This window comes from Protopterus annectens, chromosome 2.part0 (genome assembly GCF_019279795.1).
Source record: "Protopterus annectens isolate FY-2018-M chromosome 2.part0, PAN1.0, whole genome shotgun sequence".
Lineage (NCBI taxonomy): Eukaryota > Metazoa > Chordata > Ceratodontiformes > Protopteridae > Protopterus > Protopterus annectens.
In genome coordinates, this window is record NC_056728.1 from 1,365,126,931 (window position 1) to 1,365,146,798 (window position 19,868).

Sequence of the window (19,868 nt, forward strand, 5' to 3'; positions counted from 1 at the left end):
ATTATGAATAGCAGTGGGTTCAGAGCTGAATTGCGATGCACACCCACCCCCACTGTAAAGTTCTGTTCCATCAGCCCATCTGACTCCCTTAAGATGTTTACAGTCTATTGTACTGTAAGAAAATGCTTATTTCTTGATGGTGACTCACTAGGTGTATGGGGGCACTTCATACTACAGTAGGTCTCCTGAATGGTGCTTCTGGATATGTTTCCAAGCACACCATTGTGGGTCATAGGTGGCTTTGATTTGGTATGAGTGGGCTTCAGTATTAATTCCTAGTATTGCCATCTTTGATTGTGCCTGTATCCGCACGCAAGCCATTGTGGTGGTGACCTCAAAGAAGGAGCAACTTATGCTCCCTTAACTTGATGACTGGTAGTTGGCAGCACCAACTAAGGATGACCCTGGTAGCAATCTTTTCTGTGTTTTGCTATCCCAGCTCCCAGTACCCTGTGTCCATGCTTTGTCTCCCGGTTACACAATCCCCCACTCTGTTTTTGATGGGGCTAGTTGTGGATCCTGAGGGTGTCTTGGGGGCTCAGGTCATCTGTGCTTCCGTGCAGGTCCCCCCTTTACCTACCTACTTTGCTTGCTGTTTACACCCGAGGGCAACTCTCCTCTTTGGACTATGCAGCTTAGGGAGTGTATTAACAAGCTTCCTCCTTACCCCTTCCCTGCCATTTTGTCAGTCGCCAGAGCTACTAATCTAACCCAGCTGGGCTATAGTTGGGGCTTTATCCGTCTATGCCACCAGCTCTACTGGTAGCAGTTTTTTCTTTGGTTTTCAGGGGGTGTTTGGTCAATGGGCTTGATCACTGTAACTTTAGGTGAGACCTGCTTGTCCTCCCTTGATATATTTGGCAAGCATTACATGTTTTGTTTGTCTGTTTATTTTATTTTGAAGTATGAGGAAACTTTGCCACTGTTTCCATTTAAGGCATGTTGACAGGAGCATACATATCTGCCTTTGACATCCATGTCTTGATTGCTCCATAATATAAGGTGCTTGCAATAGCAGTAGACAAGTTTTTTTTTTTTTTTTTGTGGGGTAACTCTCCCCGTTCATTTTTGTTTGTGGTTATAGTGAATTATTGGTAGTGAAACTGCATGCAATTGTGATATGACTTTGAGGTACAGCCGGAAAAGCCGAAAGACACAACACAACAAGCCATAGGGCTGTAGAGGTAACAGAGGGACTGTTGAACAAGAAGAGCAAGGTCTTGGCTGCTGTCCCTTCTGAGACAGTCGTGCAGTAGTAAGGGATGGTATGATTACTATGAAAAGTCATCTCCCTTACATTGGCAAGCAGCTTCTATAAATCCTGACTAGATGCTGTGTATGAGGGGAGTTTTATGTCATGTGATTAAATGCTGTGATAGTACCAGAAATAAATTTCTGTCATGCATTTGAAACTTGCGTGCAAGTACCTATGACTGTTCTAAATGTTGATATTAAATGCTGTGCTGCCTTTTATCTGTTGAACTGCTTCGAGTGGTTAATCATGGTATATCTAACAATATAAAGAAAATGGGTCTTGTAGCCAAACCAACTAAAGAAGTAACTAATTAATGCCAAAGGACTGACAATAATAAGGCTATTTTGAGTACTAGCCATCTACAACTGACTAGTCCCTCACAGCTTCATGCGATCATAGGAAGTTAATTGGCTATTGGCTCTGAGGCCCTTATAAGCCTAGCCAAAAATTTAGTCCATAGCTGTAATTTACCAGGTTGAATTCTAACACGAATTGGTTACAAAATGTGACTTGACGACAAGTGTTTTATTTCTGTACCGTAATGTACAATATTTCTGGAAAGTTTGTTTACCTTTAAATTTTTACAGTGCACTTATTTCTGAGGCTTTCATGCTGGTATTCAATTTTCTTGTAGATTGGCTGTATAATTGCACGGTTCAGAAGCTAGTGGTAGTGATAAATAGTATCGAAAACGGCGAAGTTCTAGAGAGGTGGCAGTTTGACATAGAGTGTGACAAGACTATGAAAGAAGACAGGTAAAGTACATATTAAATCCTATTTTCTTCCTTGTGAATCACAAGCTGTAAGTTCCGTAAAATATTTTTGTGTATACATTTGTTTTATCTTGCCATTTCCTGGCCTCATCTTCACCCTTGCTATAGCCAGCCATTCTGACTTTTCAACATCTAGAAGTTCTGCGAGTACTGTGGAGTGTATATACAGTCTCTGAGTTAACTGCAAAATAATCACAGTGGTGCCCTCTCCCACCAAGTTTTCAAAGATGTTCACTCAGCAGTCACTTGCAGCTTGTGACAGGTGTACCTTGTGCATGTTAGCTGGGAGGAGTAGATGTTAAACTGATGATCCAGTCGAGCATCTTTGAATGGGTTCTAAGCTAGATTTCTCCACCAAATGGAATTTTGAGCAACATTTCATGTTTATGGATATGTGCAAATTCAAATTTAAGACATAAGGTGCCAACTACATCATCACACTCTCTCCCTCAGTGCATCTGTTTTCTGCTGCTCGCACAGTACTTTGTCTTTTCTGCCACCATTGAAGTTCTAAGTTTGCCTGCCTAAGCATAATATGTATGTTTGTATCTGAATATCAGCCAAGAACCACATCTGCACTGCCTGTACTGTTTTGGGAAGTGCTTTCTGTTGACATCTGCTGCAAGTGCTAGTGGTTCTGCCCAGCTACTTTGTCAAAGGCAGGAAAATCATCCTACTTTTTCTAAGATGGTGGCTATCCATATGTCTTGTAGTGAAAACTGATTATTGGCCTCCAGCTTAAGGCATTGGCTACAGTAGCATCTTCACAGGGACAAGCACTTGGGCTTGGTCCAGACCTGACTCTGGTTGAGATGTTCAATACTGAGCTGATTCTCTCCCTTCCTCCAGTATCCATCAGGTGGTGACTTCACTGTCAGCTAATGAGGTGTCCTAAACTAGTCCTCAGCTTTGCCAAGGACCTTAGGATTGGAGCAGGTGCACTTCTGTTTCCACCCTGGGGTGAATCTCAAAAATGTTGCACTTGTATTTACAGATGATTTGCTGGAGAATGCAGGTGTCTAGCCTGGTCCAGGGACTGGTCCTTTGAATAAGCTGGTCATAGACTGAGTGCATTTGGGACTGGAAACTCCTGTGCAACTAGCATAGGTCCTCTTCAGCTAATGTCTTCTAGACTATCTGGGTCTCCCTTTTTGCTACTCATGTCACAGGGCCTAAACAAGGAACACATTTTTTTTTCCATGTCTGGTGAAAGTTTGAGTCTGTCGTGTGGGGAGGTCACCATTAGGAGGTAACCATATCCAAAATCTGACTGAAGTCTTTCCAAGAAATTTCAGCACTTTGTGCTGGTTTTGGCTAAAACTTTATCCACACCATTTCCTGATTATTGATGTGTGGCGACAAATCACTTGTAAACTTTGGAGCCTTAAGGGTAGTTGAGAGCTTGGCACTTTGTCACATTCCATTTCCTTTGAAGAGTTAGTGAATTTTGAGGCCACTATTTCAGACATGGAAAAGAATGAGGAGATCTGAAGTAGGAGATTCATTTGTCTGCAACCTGTGGGTTATGGATCCGATATCGGATCCGAACCGGCATGGTTTACCAGCTATGGATCCAAGCTCTCAGCTCCTCCCCTCACCCATAATGCCCAGCTCTACCCTCATGACCCCAGATCTCGTTTGCCGCGCATGGTGACCAGATTGTTTTTTCCAGCTCTCCAGCTAAGTGATATATTCAGTCTTTAAATTAGTCAAATTTAAAATTTTTTGGTTAATTTGTGTGAAAGTGTAGGTTTCCCTCTTGTATTATTACTTTTTTTTAGAGTTTAATCTTAAATTTATATCCCTCCCCTCGCTGGTAGCGTAGTGTGTGTTGGGCCTGTGAGTGATTTTTGTTTTTTAGTTACTTTACTTTAGTTCTAGTAACTTTTATTTGTTAGCTTGGGATGTCTGAGCAGCCCAAGGCTATTTTCTCAAAGTGCTCCGAGTGTGGGCATAAGCTTTCCACAGCTGATGGCCACACCCGGTGTCAAATGCCTGGGGTTGAACACCTCACATCTGGATGTTCCATTTGTGCAGGGTTCAACCCCAGGGCATTGAAGGAGCGGAGGTCCAAGCTTGTTTTGGCGGGCCTCTTGCCGCCGGACTCGGCTCCGACCTCCACTCCTTCGGGGGTAACAGTCTCCACGGTTATTCCCTCTCCGGCTCCCCCTCCTCCTCCTGGGACTCAACCTCCCGTTTCTGGTTCGGAGGAGAGGGATGCTAGGAAAAAGGACAGGAGGGAGAAGCACCATAAGCGGCGGGCGAGACCTCTGTTTCGGCCCCACCAGCCAAGCGGGCTTCTCCCCCGGCCCCCTTGTCTGCTGGATCTCCTCCTCCTCGGCTCTGGTCTCCAGTGTGTTTTTCACCGGGACCTGAGGAGGAGGAGACCCGATCTCCGTCGAGGCTATCGAGGAGGCACTCAAGGCCTACCTCGGTAGCCTCGTCAAGATCAACGTACAGCCTATCGGATGCTGATCTGGACCGGATGATGAGAAGGTTCATCCAGGCCCAGATGCAGATGGGAGTGCTCTTGCCCCGGGAGCTCGACCCCTTTTCAAGCTCATTGCTCCTTCTCCGACCCGCTACCGGGTTGAACAGTTGAAACAGAGCAGCTTCGAGCCGGGGTGGGTCAGCGCCGATAGTACTTGGTACCGGATCCGACCCTGCCCTCGAGTGCATCGGATCCGACCTCGGAGCCTGGATCCGAGCCGGATCCAGGGATCAGTGCTCGCCGGCACCGTCTGTGTCGGGCGCACTGTCCTTTGGATCAGAGTGCTTCGGCGCCGGCTCCGATCCACTCTTCGGATCCGAGGGGGAGCCGATTGTCGGATCCTTTGGTTGAGGTTGGCTCCCCTTCGGTGTTTGTAGTGGAGAGGGCCCTGTTGAGGGTCTCCAGACCCCCGGCACTTGTTTCGGCTCCGTCCCACGCTCCCTCTGCACTGGGTCAGGCTTCCACCATCCGGCCCTTGGGACAGCCCGCTTGTGCCCCAAGCTGCTCCCTGGAACAGGTTGCTGCTTGCGAGGAGTCCTCTGACAGCCCCCAGAGGATGTTCCTCGCCGGCATACGTCAAAAGGAGGCACATTGACTCCCGAGTCTCTCACGGAAGACACGGATTTGGAGGAAGGGGAAGGCTCCCCACGGTCACCCCGAGGATGTCTCATTTGGAGACATCATGGAAATGCTCCATTATAAGGGGGTGGTCTGCCCCCAAGTCTTCCTCGGGCGAGTCCGTGTTCTTGGAGGCATTTGAAGCGGGCCCGTCTACCTCTTGGGTGTCCCCTCCTGCCGACCCCCTGGTGGACCTCATTACCACCAGGGCGTGGAAGGAACCGGACACCGTGGAGCCAATCCCTAAGAGGCCCGACAGGATCCTCAGTCCACCGTCTGACCGTGCCCATTGGAGTAAGGGGCCTAAAGTAGATGCCATGTTGGCGGCGGCCACCAAGAGGGAACTTGCTCAGGAGGTCCCTCAGTCCATCCCGCGAGCAAGGAGTCTCGGATGATGGACCGCTTGGGGAAGCGGATGTTTAGTTCAGCGACCTTCTCGGTAAGGGCGCTGAACTACCTGGCACGTTATTAGGATGCAGCGTGATCTCATTAAAGAATACGCTGCATCTCCCCAGAGTCCATGTCGGAGGAGGAAAAAGTGCTGCACTCCACCCGCATGGCCACTCTTAGATCAGTTACCAATACCTCTATCGGCTACTCTCCCATGCTACGGAAGGCGCCGCTAGAGCCGCAGGGGCATGTCTAGTCACTAGACGTCAGGCCTGGCTCCGTCATTGCGATTTCTCTGGGCCCTTCAAAGCGTCATTTGAGCGCCCCTTTGATGGTTCTGCCCTCTTTGGCAAAACCGTTGACACCTTGACCCAGAGCGAGAAGGACGGAAGGCGCTGTCTGCCGTCAGAATCCGCTTCTCTGCACCCCAGAGGCCCTATTCTAGGAACCAAAAGGGTCAGAAGAAGATGTGGTTCCGGAAGTCGCAGCAATCCCAGCCTGCTCCGGACAACCAGTCCTTCCGTGGCAGAGGAGGACAGGGAGGACGCCGCCCTAGAGGCAGAGGGGCTTCCAGGAACTTCAGGTCCAGAGAACCCTTCTCTGAACGGCCCACGCAGCAACCCTGAGGTTGCCCGGCTGCTCCACTCTGGAGGCAGTCGGGGGACGTTTTTCGGGGCACCTAGCGGCATGGGAGTCCATAACATCAGACCGCTGGGTTCTCCAGATCATATCCAGAGAATACCGTATCCCTTTTCGTCACTTACCAAAATTGAAGTCCCTCCCAGACGTTCCACCCGGTCAACGGGAGGCCGCTTTGGCAGAAATTGGCCATCTGCTAAAGAAAAGAGCCATCCAGCCCGTCCCCCCAGACCAGATCGGATCAGGGTTCTACTCCAGGTTCTTTTTAGTGCCAAAAAAGACGGGGGATCCAAGACCAATTTTAGACCTTTCTCTCTTGAACCTGGCAGTTCCCAAGGAAAAATTCCGAATGGTCACTCTGCAATCTATTCTCCCCCTTCTGGGAGAAAATCACTGGATGTGCTCCATAGACCTCAAAGATGCGTACTACCACATCCTAATGGACAGGCGCTCCAGGAGGTTTCTCCGCTCCCGGCTGGGAGCCACTCACTACCAGTTCGGGTCCTTCCCTTTGGTCTCACCACAGCCCCACAGTGTTCACCAAAGTATTAGCAGTGGTAGCGGCCCACCTGAGGCTTCAGGGGTGCAGGTCTTCCCTACCTGGACGACTGGCTCCTTACCGCCCAACCAGGCAACTCCTACTACTGGCGCGAGACCCCTTTCTCTATGTTGCTCCCGACCTGGGCATCACTATAAATACAAAGAAATCCAACCTAAGCGCCCACACAGCTCTTAGATTTTATAGGGGCCAGGTTAGACACAAGGATTTTAAAGCCTTCCTCACTGCGGACAGAGTTAAAATCTGCAGCTCCAAGTGCGGGCCATTCTCCACTCAAGTTCTGTTCCAGGAGTTGGTCCTGAGGGCTCTAGGGTCCATGGCGTCTGCTATAGCACTTCTTCCTCTCGCCAGGCTCAATATCGCATCCTCCAGTGGACTCTCTTAGTACAGTGGTCATACCTTGCTCTTCCTATGCATCATCCCATTGCGATCAGCAAGGCTTGCAAGCGGTCCCTCCTGTGGTGGCTTCACTCCCCAGATCTCCACGGAGGCCGCCCATTTTGTCTTCTCCTCTCGCCACGGTGACCACGGACGCCTCCCGCCTCGGGTGGGGGGGGGCATTTTGCGGGCCGGACTGTCCAAGGCACGTGGAACGATTCAGAGACCTTACTGCATATCAACGTTCTAGAGATGAGAGCAGTGCTCTTAGCGTTGCTAGCACTTCAGGACTTTCTTCCCTTGGGAACAATTGCGATTCAATCGGACAACATGTCTGTTGTCTGGTATATCAACAAATAAAATGTTCAAAGCAACAACAACAAAATACTGCAAAATGGACCAGAATCCACCAACAGAAGCTCGTACACGAAGGAATAAAACAAATGCTTTTAATCCACAAAAGGTTAAGCGCTTTCAACTAGTAACACTAGTCTTCATCAGAACCAATACAAACAGCATAAAACCTGGTATATATACCCCTCAGTTAAAAGATTAATTGATTAATTAGAAAGATTAATTAAGAAAAAGGCGCCAAAATTTTAAAAATAAAGTACAAAAAAAACCCTGACTAATCTTCCATATAATACATACACTATAAGACTAAACATGATTTTGTTTACAAACTGATACAATAATACAATAACTCTACAGTGATTCCGTTACATATCAAAAATGCATATGAAAAGTTGTGCCTCTATGCAGCTATGAATGTGGTGTGCATAGTGCTTTTATGTACAGCTCAAAATAGGCCTCAGTGTGATCCGGGCCAATAAGCTGTCACTTAGTTTAAGGTAATTGACCTTAGCAAAGTTAATTTGGAATGGGGGGGTCTAGGTTAATTGTGTGTGTGTGTGTGTGTGTATGTATATATATATATATATATATATATATATATATATATATATATATATATATATATATATAATGTATGTATTTTATATAGCTTGAGTAATGTTTCATAGTATCAGATGGAGGGGAATATAAAGGGAGAAGTTAGAATGAAAAAAAATGTGTTTGCATTTAAAGAAGTTTCCATTTCAAGATGGATTCCCGGTTGCTTTGATATGCTTCTGATTTATTTCCTCCCAAAACAAAAGTGCCAACATGGCAAGTGTAGAACGTTCTTTTTGGATTTTGGCGATTGTGTCTAATATGGAATGGCACAGTCAGGAGATCTTAAGTACAGCATTAATTTTGCTTACTTTTCATTTTTAATTAATCAGTGGCTATATTTTAATTGTTACAATATTGCATTTAATCAGAAATGGTGTATAATATTCACCCTTTACATAGCACTGGGAGACTGGACCTTGAGTGGCTAGTCTCCCATGTACGTGTGTTCTCCCCAATAAATGGGATTATTCTCTCAACTGTGAATTATTTTGTACCTTAAAGTAAACTTATTTGAGCATCAAGTGTTATATACCCTGCTGCAGTAGGGACTCCTTCACTCTATCCCCCTTGTTTTTTGGTGTTCTTATGCCAGGGTGTAGACACTTTATTTTTATCCCTAGCATTGTCCATCAGGGCTCAGCCTTCCCTATGTCTGTTGGCATGAAAGTTCTTAAGTGCTTGGCACCCAAACCTGTCATTTAGTTAGCTCAGCTCAAGCTGACTATTTGTGCACGTGGAAGCAGGCTGGCTGTTCTATCCTTGGCAAGATATTACCCATGTAGCTAAAGCTACAGCAGCAGTGTTATGTGCAACATCTACTGTTATGGTAAATTTACTTACTACTGTACCTTTCCCTTCAATCTCGATTCTCAGCTTCCGACTTCCCATAGTTGCTGCTATTTCAACAGTGTTCTCTACTCATTCATCCCATGTGCCTTCAGTTCTGCATTGCAGTCCCCTATCCTTCGCTGAAGTTTTTGTTCGGAGTCTCCCTGTAATGCCACATCATCTGCATACAGTAACTGTGTCAATTTCCCCTCCAGCCTGTTTACTAATGCCATCTATCACAATTATGAATAGCAGTGGGATCAGAGCTGAATTGCGATGCACACCCACCCCCACTGTAAAGTTCTGTTCCATCAGCCCATCTGACTCCCTTAAGATGTTTACAGTCTATTGTACTGTAAGAAAATGCTTATTTCTTGATGGTGACTCACTAGGTGTGTGGGGGCACTTCATACTACAGTAGGTCTCCTGAATGGTGCTTCTGGATATGTTTCCAAGCACACCATTGTGGGTCATAGGTGGCTTTGATTTGGTATGAGTGGGCTTCAGTATTAATTCCTAGTATTGCCATCTTTGATTGTGCCTGTATCCGCACGCAAGCCATTGTGGTGGTGACCTCAAAGAAGGAGCAACTTATGCTCCCTTAACTTGATGACTGGTAGTTGGCAGCACCAACTAAGGATGACCTGGTAGCAATCTTTTCTGTGTTTTGCTATCCCAGCTCCCAGTACCCCATGTCCATGCTTCGTCTCCCGGTTACACAATCCCCCACTCTGTTTTTGATGGGGCTAGTTGTGGATCCTGAGGGTGTCTTGGGGGGCTCAGGTCATCTGTGCTTCCGTGCAGGTCCCCCCTTTACCTACCTACTTTGCTTGTTGTTTACACCCGAGGGCAACTCTCCTCTTTGGACTATGCAGCTTAGGGAGTGTATTAACAAGCTTCCTCCTTACCCCTTCCCTGCCATTTTGTCAGTCGCCAGAGTTACTAATCTAACCCAGCCGGGCTATAGTTGGGGCTTTATCCGTCTATGCCACCAGCTCTACTGGTAGCAGTTTTTTCTTTGGTTTTCAGGGGGTGTTTGGTCAATGGGCTTGATCACTGTAACTTTAGGTGAGACCTGCTTGTCCTCCCTTGATATATTTGGCAAGCATTACATGTTTTGTTTGTCTGTTTATTTTATTTTGAAGTATGAGGAAACTTTGCCACTGTTTCCATTTAAGGCATGTTGACAGGAGCATACATATCTGCCTTTGACATCCATGTCTTGATTGCTCCATAATATAAGGTGCTTGCAATAGCAGTAGACAAGTTTTTTTTTTGTGGGTAACTCTCCCCGTTCATTTTTGTTTGTGGTTATAGTGAATTATTGGTAGTGAAACTGCATGCAATTGTGATATGACTTTGAGGTACAGCCGGAAAAGCCGAAAGACACAACACAACAAGCCATAGGGCTGTAGAGGTAACAGAGGGACTTGTTGAACAAGAAGAGCAAGGTCTTGGCTGCTGTCACTTCTGAGACAGTTGTGCAGTAGTAAGGGATGGTATGATTACTATGAAAAGTCATCTCCCTTACATTGGCAAGCAGCTTCTATAAATCCTGACTAGATGCTGTGTATGAGGGGAGTTTTATGTCATTTGATTAAATGCTGTGATAGTACCAGAAGTAAATTTCTGTCATGCATTTGAAACTTACGTGCAAGTACCTATGACTGTTCTAAATGTTGATATTAAATGCTGTGCTGCCTTTTATCTGTTGAACTGCTTCGAGTGGTTAATCATGGTATATCTAACAATATAAAGAAAATGGGTCTTGTAGCCAAACCAACTAAAGAAGTAACTAATTAATGCCAAAGGACTGACAATAATAAGGCTATTTTGAGTACTAGCCATCTACAACTGACTAGTCCCTCACAGCTTCATGCGATCATAGGAAGTTAATTGGCTGTTGGCTCTGAGGCCCTTATAAGCCTAGCCAAAAATTTAGTCCATAGCTGTAATTTACCAGGTTGAATTCCAACACGAATTGGTTACAAAATGTGACTTGACGACAAGTGTTTTATTTCTGTACCGTAATGTACAATATTTCTGGAAAGTTTGTTTACCTTTAAATTTTTACAGTGCACTTATTTCTGAGGCTTTCATGCTGGTATTCAATTTTCTTGTAGATTGGCTGTATAATTGCAGTTCAGAAGCTAGTGGTAGTGATAAATAGTACTCGAAAAGAAGTTCTAGAGAGGTGGCAGTTTGACATAGAGTGTGACAAGACTATGAAAGAAGACAGGTAAAGTACATATTAAATCCTATTTTTTCCTTGTGAATCACAAGCTGTAAGTTCGTAAAATATTTTTGTGTATACATTTGTTTTATCTTGCCATTCCTGGCCTCATCTTCACCCTTGCTATAGCCAGCCATTCTGACTTTTCAACATCTAGAAGTTCTGCGAGTACTGTGGAGTGTATATACAGTCTCTGAGTTAACTGCAAAATAATCACAGTGGTGCCCTCTCCCACCAAGTTTTCAAAGATGTTCACTCAGCAGTCACTTGCAGCTTGTGACAGGTGTACCTTGTGCATGTTAGCTGGGAGGAGTAGATGTTAAACTGATGATCCAGTCGAGCATCTTTGAATGGGTTCTAAGCTAGATTTCTCCACCAAATGGAATTTTGAGCAACATTTCATGTTTATAGATATGTTCAAATTCAAATTTAAGACATAAGGTGCCAACTACATCATCACACTCTCTCCCTCAGTGCATCTGTTTTCTGCTGCTCGCACAGTACTTTGTCTTTTCTGCCACCATTGAAGTTCTAAGTTTGCCTGCCTAAGCATAATATGTATGTTTGTATCTGAATATCAGCCAAGAACCACATCTGCACTGCCTGTACTGTTTTGGGAAGTGCTTTCTGTTGACATCTGCTGCAAGTGCTAGTGGTTCTGCCCAGCTACTTTGTCAAAGGCAGGAAAATCATCCTACTTTTTCTAAGATGGTGGCTATCCATATGTCTTGTAGTGAAAACTGATTATTGGCCTCCAGCTTAAGGCATTGGCTACAGTAGCATCTTCACAGGGACAAGCACTTGGGCTTGGTCCAGACCTGACTCTGGTTGAGATGTTCAATGCTGAGCTGATTCTCTCCCCTTCCTCCAGTATCCATCAGGTGGTGACTTCACTGTCAGCTAATGAGGTGTCCTAAACTAGTCCTCAGCTTTGCTAAGGACCTTAGGATTGGAGCAGGTGCACTTCTGTTTCCACCCTGGGGTGAATCTCAAAAATGTTGCACTTGTATTTACAGATGATTTGCTGGAGAATGCAGGTGTCTAGCCTGGTCCAGGGACTGGTACTTTGAATAAGCTGGTCATAGACTGAGTGCATTTGGGACTGGAAACTCCTGTGCAACTAGCATAGGTCCTCTTCAGCTAATGTCTTCTAGACTATCTGGGTTTCCCTTTTTGCTACTCATGTCACAGGGCCTAAACAAGGAGCACATTTTTTTTCCATGTCTGGTGAAAGTTTGAGTCTGTCGTGTGGGAGGTCACCATTAGTAGGTAACCATATCCAAAATCTGACTGAAGTCTTTCCAAGAAATTTCAGCACTTTGTGCTGGTTTTGGCTAAAACTTTATCCACACCATTTCCTGATTATTGATGTGTGGCGACAAATCACTTGTAAGCTTTGGAGCCTTAAGGGTAGTTGAGAGCTTGGCACTTTGTCACATTCCATTTCCTTTGAAGAGTTAGTGAATTTTGAGGCCACTATTTCAGACATGGAAAAGAATGAGGAGTTCACTGCAGCTCCATCTAGTTCTCCTTGGGATGGTTCCTCCTTCACAGATGTCATTGGGCGAATGAGGAACATCTTAAATTGGCAATTGTCCCATTCTCCACCCACCCACCTGAAGAAATTGTAAATGTTTGAGAAGTTGGGGTTGGGAGGGTGGCCTAATGGTTAAGGTGTTTGCCTTACAAACACAAGGTGCACTTGTTTCTCAATTTGTTACTTTTAAAATCTGTAACTGTTGCAAATTGTTTGTGTAGGCTGTGATAGCCGATTTATAGCATTTATAAGTGTTTACTGTATCTGTTTCTGCTTGTTTTCTGAAAAAAAAAAAAAAATATCTCTTGTTTTCCCGCCTTACTAAGCTAGAATAGTCCAGTTTCAGAGCTTGCTGATCCCTGGGCTTTGTTTGCAGTTCCTGTTACTGAATCTTTACCTAATTTGGAACAGAGGAGGTTCCCTTGCTTACCAGTGGGAGTGGGAAGCATTGAGCTGCCTGTTGGTCCAGTTTTGTGAGGTTTCAGCCAGCAACTTGTAGTTTATTGATCGCTTTGGGCCAGTTCCTAGCTTCTTTCAGCCCCTGATATAAAAACGCTTTAAACGCCCAGCTGTTTTTGGCTTGTACCTACTCACAGCACAGATCCTGGTGGCCAGCAGAGTAATCCAAGCTTCAGAGAGCTAAAAAAGCGACTTTACCTGATTTAAGTATAATTTCTGTGGCTTTCCACTTCTATTTATCTAGCAACTGTATTTCGCCTGCTTGCTGATACATTGTTACTGTTTTCTGCATTTATTCTGTTTTTGCACTTGTTTCTCAATTTGTTACTTTTAAAATCTGTAACTGTTGCAAATTGTTTGTGTAGGCTGTGATTGCGATTTATAGCATTTATAAGTGTTTACTGTATCTGTTTCTGCTGGTTTTCCGCAAAAACAAAACAAAAATCTCTTGTTTTCCCGCCTTACTAAGCTAGAATAGTCCAGTTTCAGAGCTTGCTGATCCCTGGGCTTTGTTTGCAGTTCCTGTTACTGAATCTTTACCTAATTTGGAACAGAGGAGGTTCCCTTGCTTACCAGTGGGAGTGGGAAGCATTGAGCTGCCTGTTGGTCCAGTTTTGTGAGGTTTCAGCCAGCAACTTGTAGTTTATTGGTCGTTTTGGGCCAGTTCTAGCTTCTTTCAGCCCCTGATATAAAACGCTAAACGCGTTTCCGCCGATTTAGCGTGAGTTTCTTGGCTTGGAGCTGCTACCGTTGCACACTAGGGCAGCGCCGGTTAAGCAGATTTAAACTATTAGGGCTACCTAAATTACACTCTTCAAATTTTCCCTTAAAACTACCTTCCTCGAACTATACTACTGATCTAATCAGCGTATCCTATAACTAAAAAGATCATCTCTACTTGACTCCAAGTAGACTATTCTCTATCTGTTAAACCTAGCACTTGCTCCTACAGTACTTATTACCTTGATACGGCACTCTTGTCATAGATAGTACCCAAAAAGGCAACCCCCCATTTCTCGGTCACCCACATCCCCCGGAATCTTTTTTTAAAGTTTTTTGTCTATCCTTCTAGCATGTCGAGGGATCAGTTGCTAGTGTCCTCTCCTGCTCAGCTGGTGAACCTGGGAATATTGAGGCAATGTTACAATTGCCTCATGTACCTGAACAACCCTCTCCTCCTCCCACAAAACACAAATACATGCGAGAGATGCAACTATACGGCCAAACTGGAGGCTGAGCTCTCTCAACATAGGACTGGCAAGACCAGTCAGGAGGAGAAGGTTACCACACACACTATATGACCCAGTCTCACATAGTACCATTACAACCTCAAATCATACACATAAACACACAAAGACATACTCGAGGCTCTGATCAAAAATCTACCAAAACAGCAGGAGGCCACCAAAGCAGACACCAAACAACCACCACCTCAGAACACAACACCTGCAACACATAGACCTCACAGTCAGAGTGTCAAACAGTCACAGCCCTTAAGGCCAAACACAATGCCAGACACACACTAGTCATTGGTGACTCCATAGTCAGACACACACTGACGTCCCGCCTCACCAGACTGAGTAAGGAGAAGGTCACAGTAAGCTGTCTGTCGGCGCTAGAATCCGCCACATACGCCAAGCACTCAGGTCTCTCAACAGCAGGTACAAATATGACTCATTGTCCACGCTGGTGTAAGCGACCTGAGACGCACCTCCTTGGACTACATGAAAGAGACATTGAGGAGCTCTCTGATTATGTAGCCCAGGCAGGTATGACCCTGACCTTGAGCAGTATCCTACCTTCACCAAGAATGATGCCACAATACAGAGATAAGATGATCAGCTTTAACAATTGGCTTAAACACTGGTGTCATTCAAAGGGGATCCAGTATCTGTCTGCCTGGGATGACATGCTGGACAAGCCACGCTGCCTCGCAAGGGACGGCTTGCACCTGTCACCCCTGGGATTCCGGATATTGGCAAAGGCTCTGCCACCCCATAGTGCCTTTTAGGCAAGGCTCAAATTCTAAACCTACCACCCTAGAACACAAAAAGGAAAAAACTAAGGGTAATGCTGCTCAATGCCAGAAGTCTAAATCTCAAAATGCACGCACTTTCGAGGCCCTTCTCAGTATGGAGAACATCGATGTCTGTGCTGTGACAGAAACCTGGTTCAAGGCTCCTGAGAGCACCCCAGCCATCAGGTTTTACCTCATATCATGCTCCGCCCCAAAATCCGGGCAATACCAAGAAAGGTGGAGAGGTATCCATATTCATCAAGGACACCCACACCTCAAGACTGGTGGCAACGCATGATGCATCGAGACCATCCAGGTGCAATTAACCGTAGGCAAGACTGCTCTGCAAATTGTAGCATGTTACAGGCCACCTCACAAACTCAGGAACCTCACATGGCCTTCCTGAAAACACTAGAGGGGATAAATGTATCACCAAACACCATCATACTAGGTGACTTCAATTACCCTAATATAGACTGGGAACACTACTCATGCCCAAACACGCTAGCCCAAAAGTTCCTGGAATTCATAAACTCAAATGCCATGGAACAACTAGTCACCATCCCCACAAGAGGAGATAACATACTTGATCTCATCATCACGAACATGGGAGCACAATGTTCAACACCGGAAGTATACCCTCACTGGTGAGATCAGATCACAAACTAATCTCGCTGGAGGTCCTCATCCCACCCCCACCTGAAATAAAAAAAGACCACAGTAAAGAACTTCTCGAAAGCCGACTTCACACTTCTAAAGACTAGTGTGGTCTCCTTTTAAGGCCCCAGAACCGTGGAAAACAGTACTCAATGAGCTGAATAACTTACAAGGGACTTCTAGCAGCACCTGCACGACTGCATGGATAAGGCAATCCCAAGCAAAACAAAGACTTTTTGTACCAAAGGTAAGCGTCCAGTCTGGTGGACCCCAGCCATAAACAAACTCTACAACAAAAGGAGGAAGCTACTACAAGATAGAGCAAAATCCTTAAAAGGTAAGACACCCGCGATCACTATAAGTAAAAAACTAAGAGCTCTCATAAAATCATCCAAAGCAAATTTCGAGAGAAAAATAGCTAAAGACTCAAAAGACAATCATAAGGCCTTCTTTAGCTATGTTAGAAACCTAGGAGGAAACTCCCAGATATGCTCAGAACTAGTTCAAAATGATGTGAAGATTACTGATCCTACAGACATTGCCAACATACTGGCTGACAGGTTCAGTGCAGACTTCTCCCCTCCCCAAAGGAGAGATATCTATACCAAGCGATTGCAGCCCCCAAACATCTCCAAGCGCCCAAGTGAGAACTGCTCTCTCCAAAGCAAAAAACACAGCATCCATGGGACCTCATGGTGTCCCGGCTGTGTGCTCCACGAACTCAATGAGGAACTAAACCCACAGCTAGGACAGCTGTTTAATCAAAGTCTTACCTCTGGATCATACCCAGGGAGTGGCGACTGCAACTGTGGTCCCACTTCACAAAGGCGGTGCCTCCACCGACCCTGGAAATTACCGCCCATTAGCCTGACAAGCCTTATCTGCAAAGCCATGGAGAGGATCATAATGGACCTCATAAATAAAGACATAGGGAATTTGCAGACTTTGGATCCAACCCAGTTTGGCTTTGTCAAAGGCAGATCATGCCTTTTAAACTTGGTTGACTTTTGAAACAGTCACCAAAGCCATTGATGAGGAAGGCAGTCCATACAGCCTACCTCGATCTGGCTAAGGCCTTCGATACAATACCCCACTGGGTATCATTGAAAAACTCATCAGCTTAAATGTTAACCCATACATCACAAGATGGGTTGCAAACTGGCTGAGTGACAGAACCCACAGGGTCAGAGTTGCTGGCGCCATGTCAGACTCAAAGCCTGTCACAAGTGGTGTCCCACAGGGCTCAGTCCCTGGGCCCACTCTTGTTTGGCATCTACTTTTCAGTACAAAGCAAACACAGGAGGGTTATGGCTGACAAAGTTTGCAGATGACTGCAAACTGGGCCATAGTAGAAAACACATCTGACACAGATATCCTTCAGAAGGGTCTCACAGAAACGGATAACTGGTGCCAGAGCCACGGCCAAAAGTTAAATGCCAAAAAATGCATAGTCATACCCTTCGGGAAAAACAAGGTTACCCCTAGCTACCAAATAGGTGGCAATCCACTGAGCACAGAAGAAGTTATCAGGGACCTGGGGACCCAGGTTGATAGTAGTCTGTCATTCGACACCCATGTAGCTAAAGTAGTCAGGAAGACCTTCTACATTGCCCACTTTATCATGAAGGGATTCTCATCTAGATCAAGGGAGGTCATAGTCTCCCTTTACTCATCACTCATCAGACCAATGATTGAGTACAATGCCCACTTCTGAATGTATCTGATCCGTCACTTGCAGCAGCTGGAGAGGCCACATAAGGTGACGTCCAAAAGGATAAAGGGTCTCAAAATCTGTCCTATGCTGCCCGACTGAAAGAACTCCAGCTCTATTCAGTCGCCACATTGCTCAGAGGTGACCTTTGCCTAACATACAAGGCCATGTCAAACCCAGATTTGATGAATATGCTTCACCTCAAAAAATCTAGATCCATCAGAGCCACAAGGGCGAGACTTAAACCTACACAGCTATTAATAGGACGTGCTGGAGGGATAGATTCATCACCCAAAGACTCCCTATGCTGTGGAACAAAATCCGGTACATGTGAGGCAGAGCACCTCGCTGGCCTTGTTCAAGAGAAATCTTGACCAATGGATGGGAGATCGCAGATATACCCAGGGATTACCTCAGTGTCACTGCTCGACAGAGGCACAGCAAAATAATGGGTATAGTTCCCCATACTAAAGGGGTGGCGTAAGCCACAAAGCGATATTGTATTATTGTATCAGTTTGTAAACAAAATCATGTTTAGTCTTATAGTGTATGTATTATATGGAAGATTAGTCAGGGTTTTTTTTGTACTTTATTTTTAAAATTTTTTTCTTAATTAATCTTTCTAATTAATCAATTAATCTTTTAACTGAGGGGTATATATACCAGGTTTTATGCTGTTTGTATTGGTTCTGATGAAGACTAGTGTTACTAGTTGAAAGCGCTTAACCTTTTGTGGATTAAAAGCATTTGTTTTATTCCTTCGTGTACGAGCTTCTGTTGGTGGATTCTGGTCCATTTTGCAGTATTTTGGTATATCAACAAGCAAGGAGGAACGAGGTCTTACCCTCTTTGTCGAGAAGCCATGAGAGTTTGGGAATGGGCAATCTCCACCAACCGCTTTCTAATAGCAACGCACATTCCAGGTCGGTCCAACATCCTGGCGGACAAGCTCAGTCGCACCATTCTGACCCCTTACAGTGGTCTCTCAATTCTCAAGTGCATATTCGCACGGTGGGGAACTCCTTCATGCGATCTTTTGCCTCTCCCTCAAACACCAAGTGCGACAGTTTTTTCGCTCTGATACCTCCTCCAGGAGGTTCCCAAGAGGCAGCTCTGGTGCATGCTTGGCCACCCGGTCTTCTGTATGCTTATCCACCCTTGCCTCTGATGCTCCAAGTTCTTCAGAAAGCCTTCGGGTGGGTTGCAGAATGATTCTCATTGCTCCGTTTTGGCCTCGACAGATCTGGTTCCCCTTCCTAAGGTCTCACTCTGTGAATCCCCCTTGGATTCTAGATCCCATTCGGATCTGATATCTCATCCATCCTGCCTATCTCCTCCAAACCTGGACAACCTGAAGCTGACCGCTTGGCTGCTCCAGTTCCACTCTTGATCAGGACTCGGTATTTCTCCCCTGTTAAGGCGATTCTGGTGGCAGCTCATAAACCGTCCACTAGGAAAGTCTACCGCAGCAAGTGGAAGCGGTTTTCTTTGCGGAGTGGCAAGGCCTGAACCCTTCACAGTCCCTCTCCCTTTAGTGCTTGATTTCTTAACCACTCTTTAACGATGGTGCCAGCAGTTCCACAGTCAAAGTACAACTTGCGGCAATTTCACATTATCACATTGGTCATGACTCCAGTCCACTCATGTCAGCCAAGTTGTGTAAAATTTTCCTTAAAGGTACTTTCCTTCTCAGGTCACCTGTAAATCACGCGGATCCTCCCTGGGGCCTGTCCTTAGTTCTCCAGGTCTTGACCGCCTTGAACCAGCGGCTACAGTAGATCTCAAATTCTTGTCTTTCAAGACTGCCTTCTTAGTAGCCATTACATCGGCCAAGAGAGTTTCAGAGCTCCAAGCATTATCAGCTAAACCTCCTTACTTGGTCTTTCATCCGGACCGTGTTTACCTCAGGACCAACCGTCCTTTCTTCCTAAAGTAGCTTCTGAAGCAAACATTAATCAATCCATTAACCTCCCTGTTTTCTTTCCTAAATATGAAAACAAAGGTGAATACAAGCTTCGCTCCTTAGATGTTCACAGGCAACTTAGATTTTATCTAAACAGAACGGCTGGTCATAGGCAATCCGACCAGTTGTTCATTTCCTCTAAATTTAATTTGGGCAAGCCAATTTCTAAAGTCTCTCTGTCTCGCTGGATTTCACAATGTATCTTATTGGCCTATCAAGCTTCAGGAAGGCCCGCACCGGAGGGTGTACACGCCCATTCAACCCGGTCAGTATCTACCTCGGCAGCCTTTAAGGCTAGGATTCCTCTAGATGATATTTGTGCAGCAGCCACGTGGGCTTCATCTCATACTTTTATTTCCCACTACAAGTTGGATCTTGCATCTAGGGTAGAGCATCCTTTGGCTCC

General features: G+C 45.4%; 1 protein-coding gene across 1 annotated transcript in view; it reads left to right on the forward strand.

The window, feature by feature from the left end:
* MAD2L1 (mitotic arrest deficient 2 like 1) overlaps positions 1-19,868 on the forward strand; it is a 321,640-nt gene that overhangs the window by 192,654 nt on the left and 109,118 nt on the right. Inside the window, exon 3 of the mRNA XM_044061539.1 lies at positions 1,890-2,010. Within this exon, the coding sequence (XP_043917474.1) occupies positions 1,890-2,010 (121 nt within the window). The remainder of the gene's footprint in view (positions 1-1,889; positions 2,011-19,868) is intronic.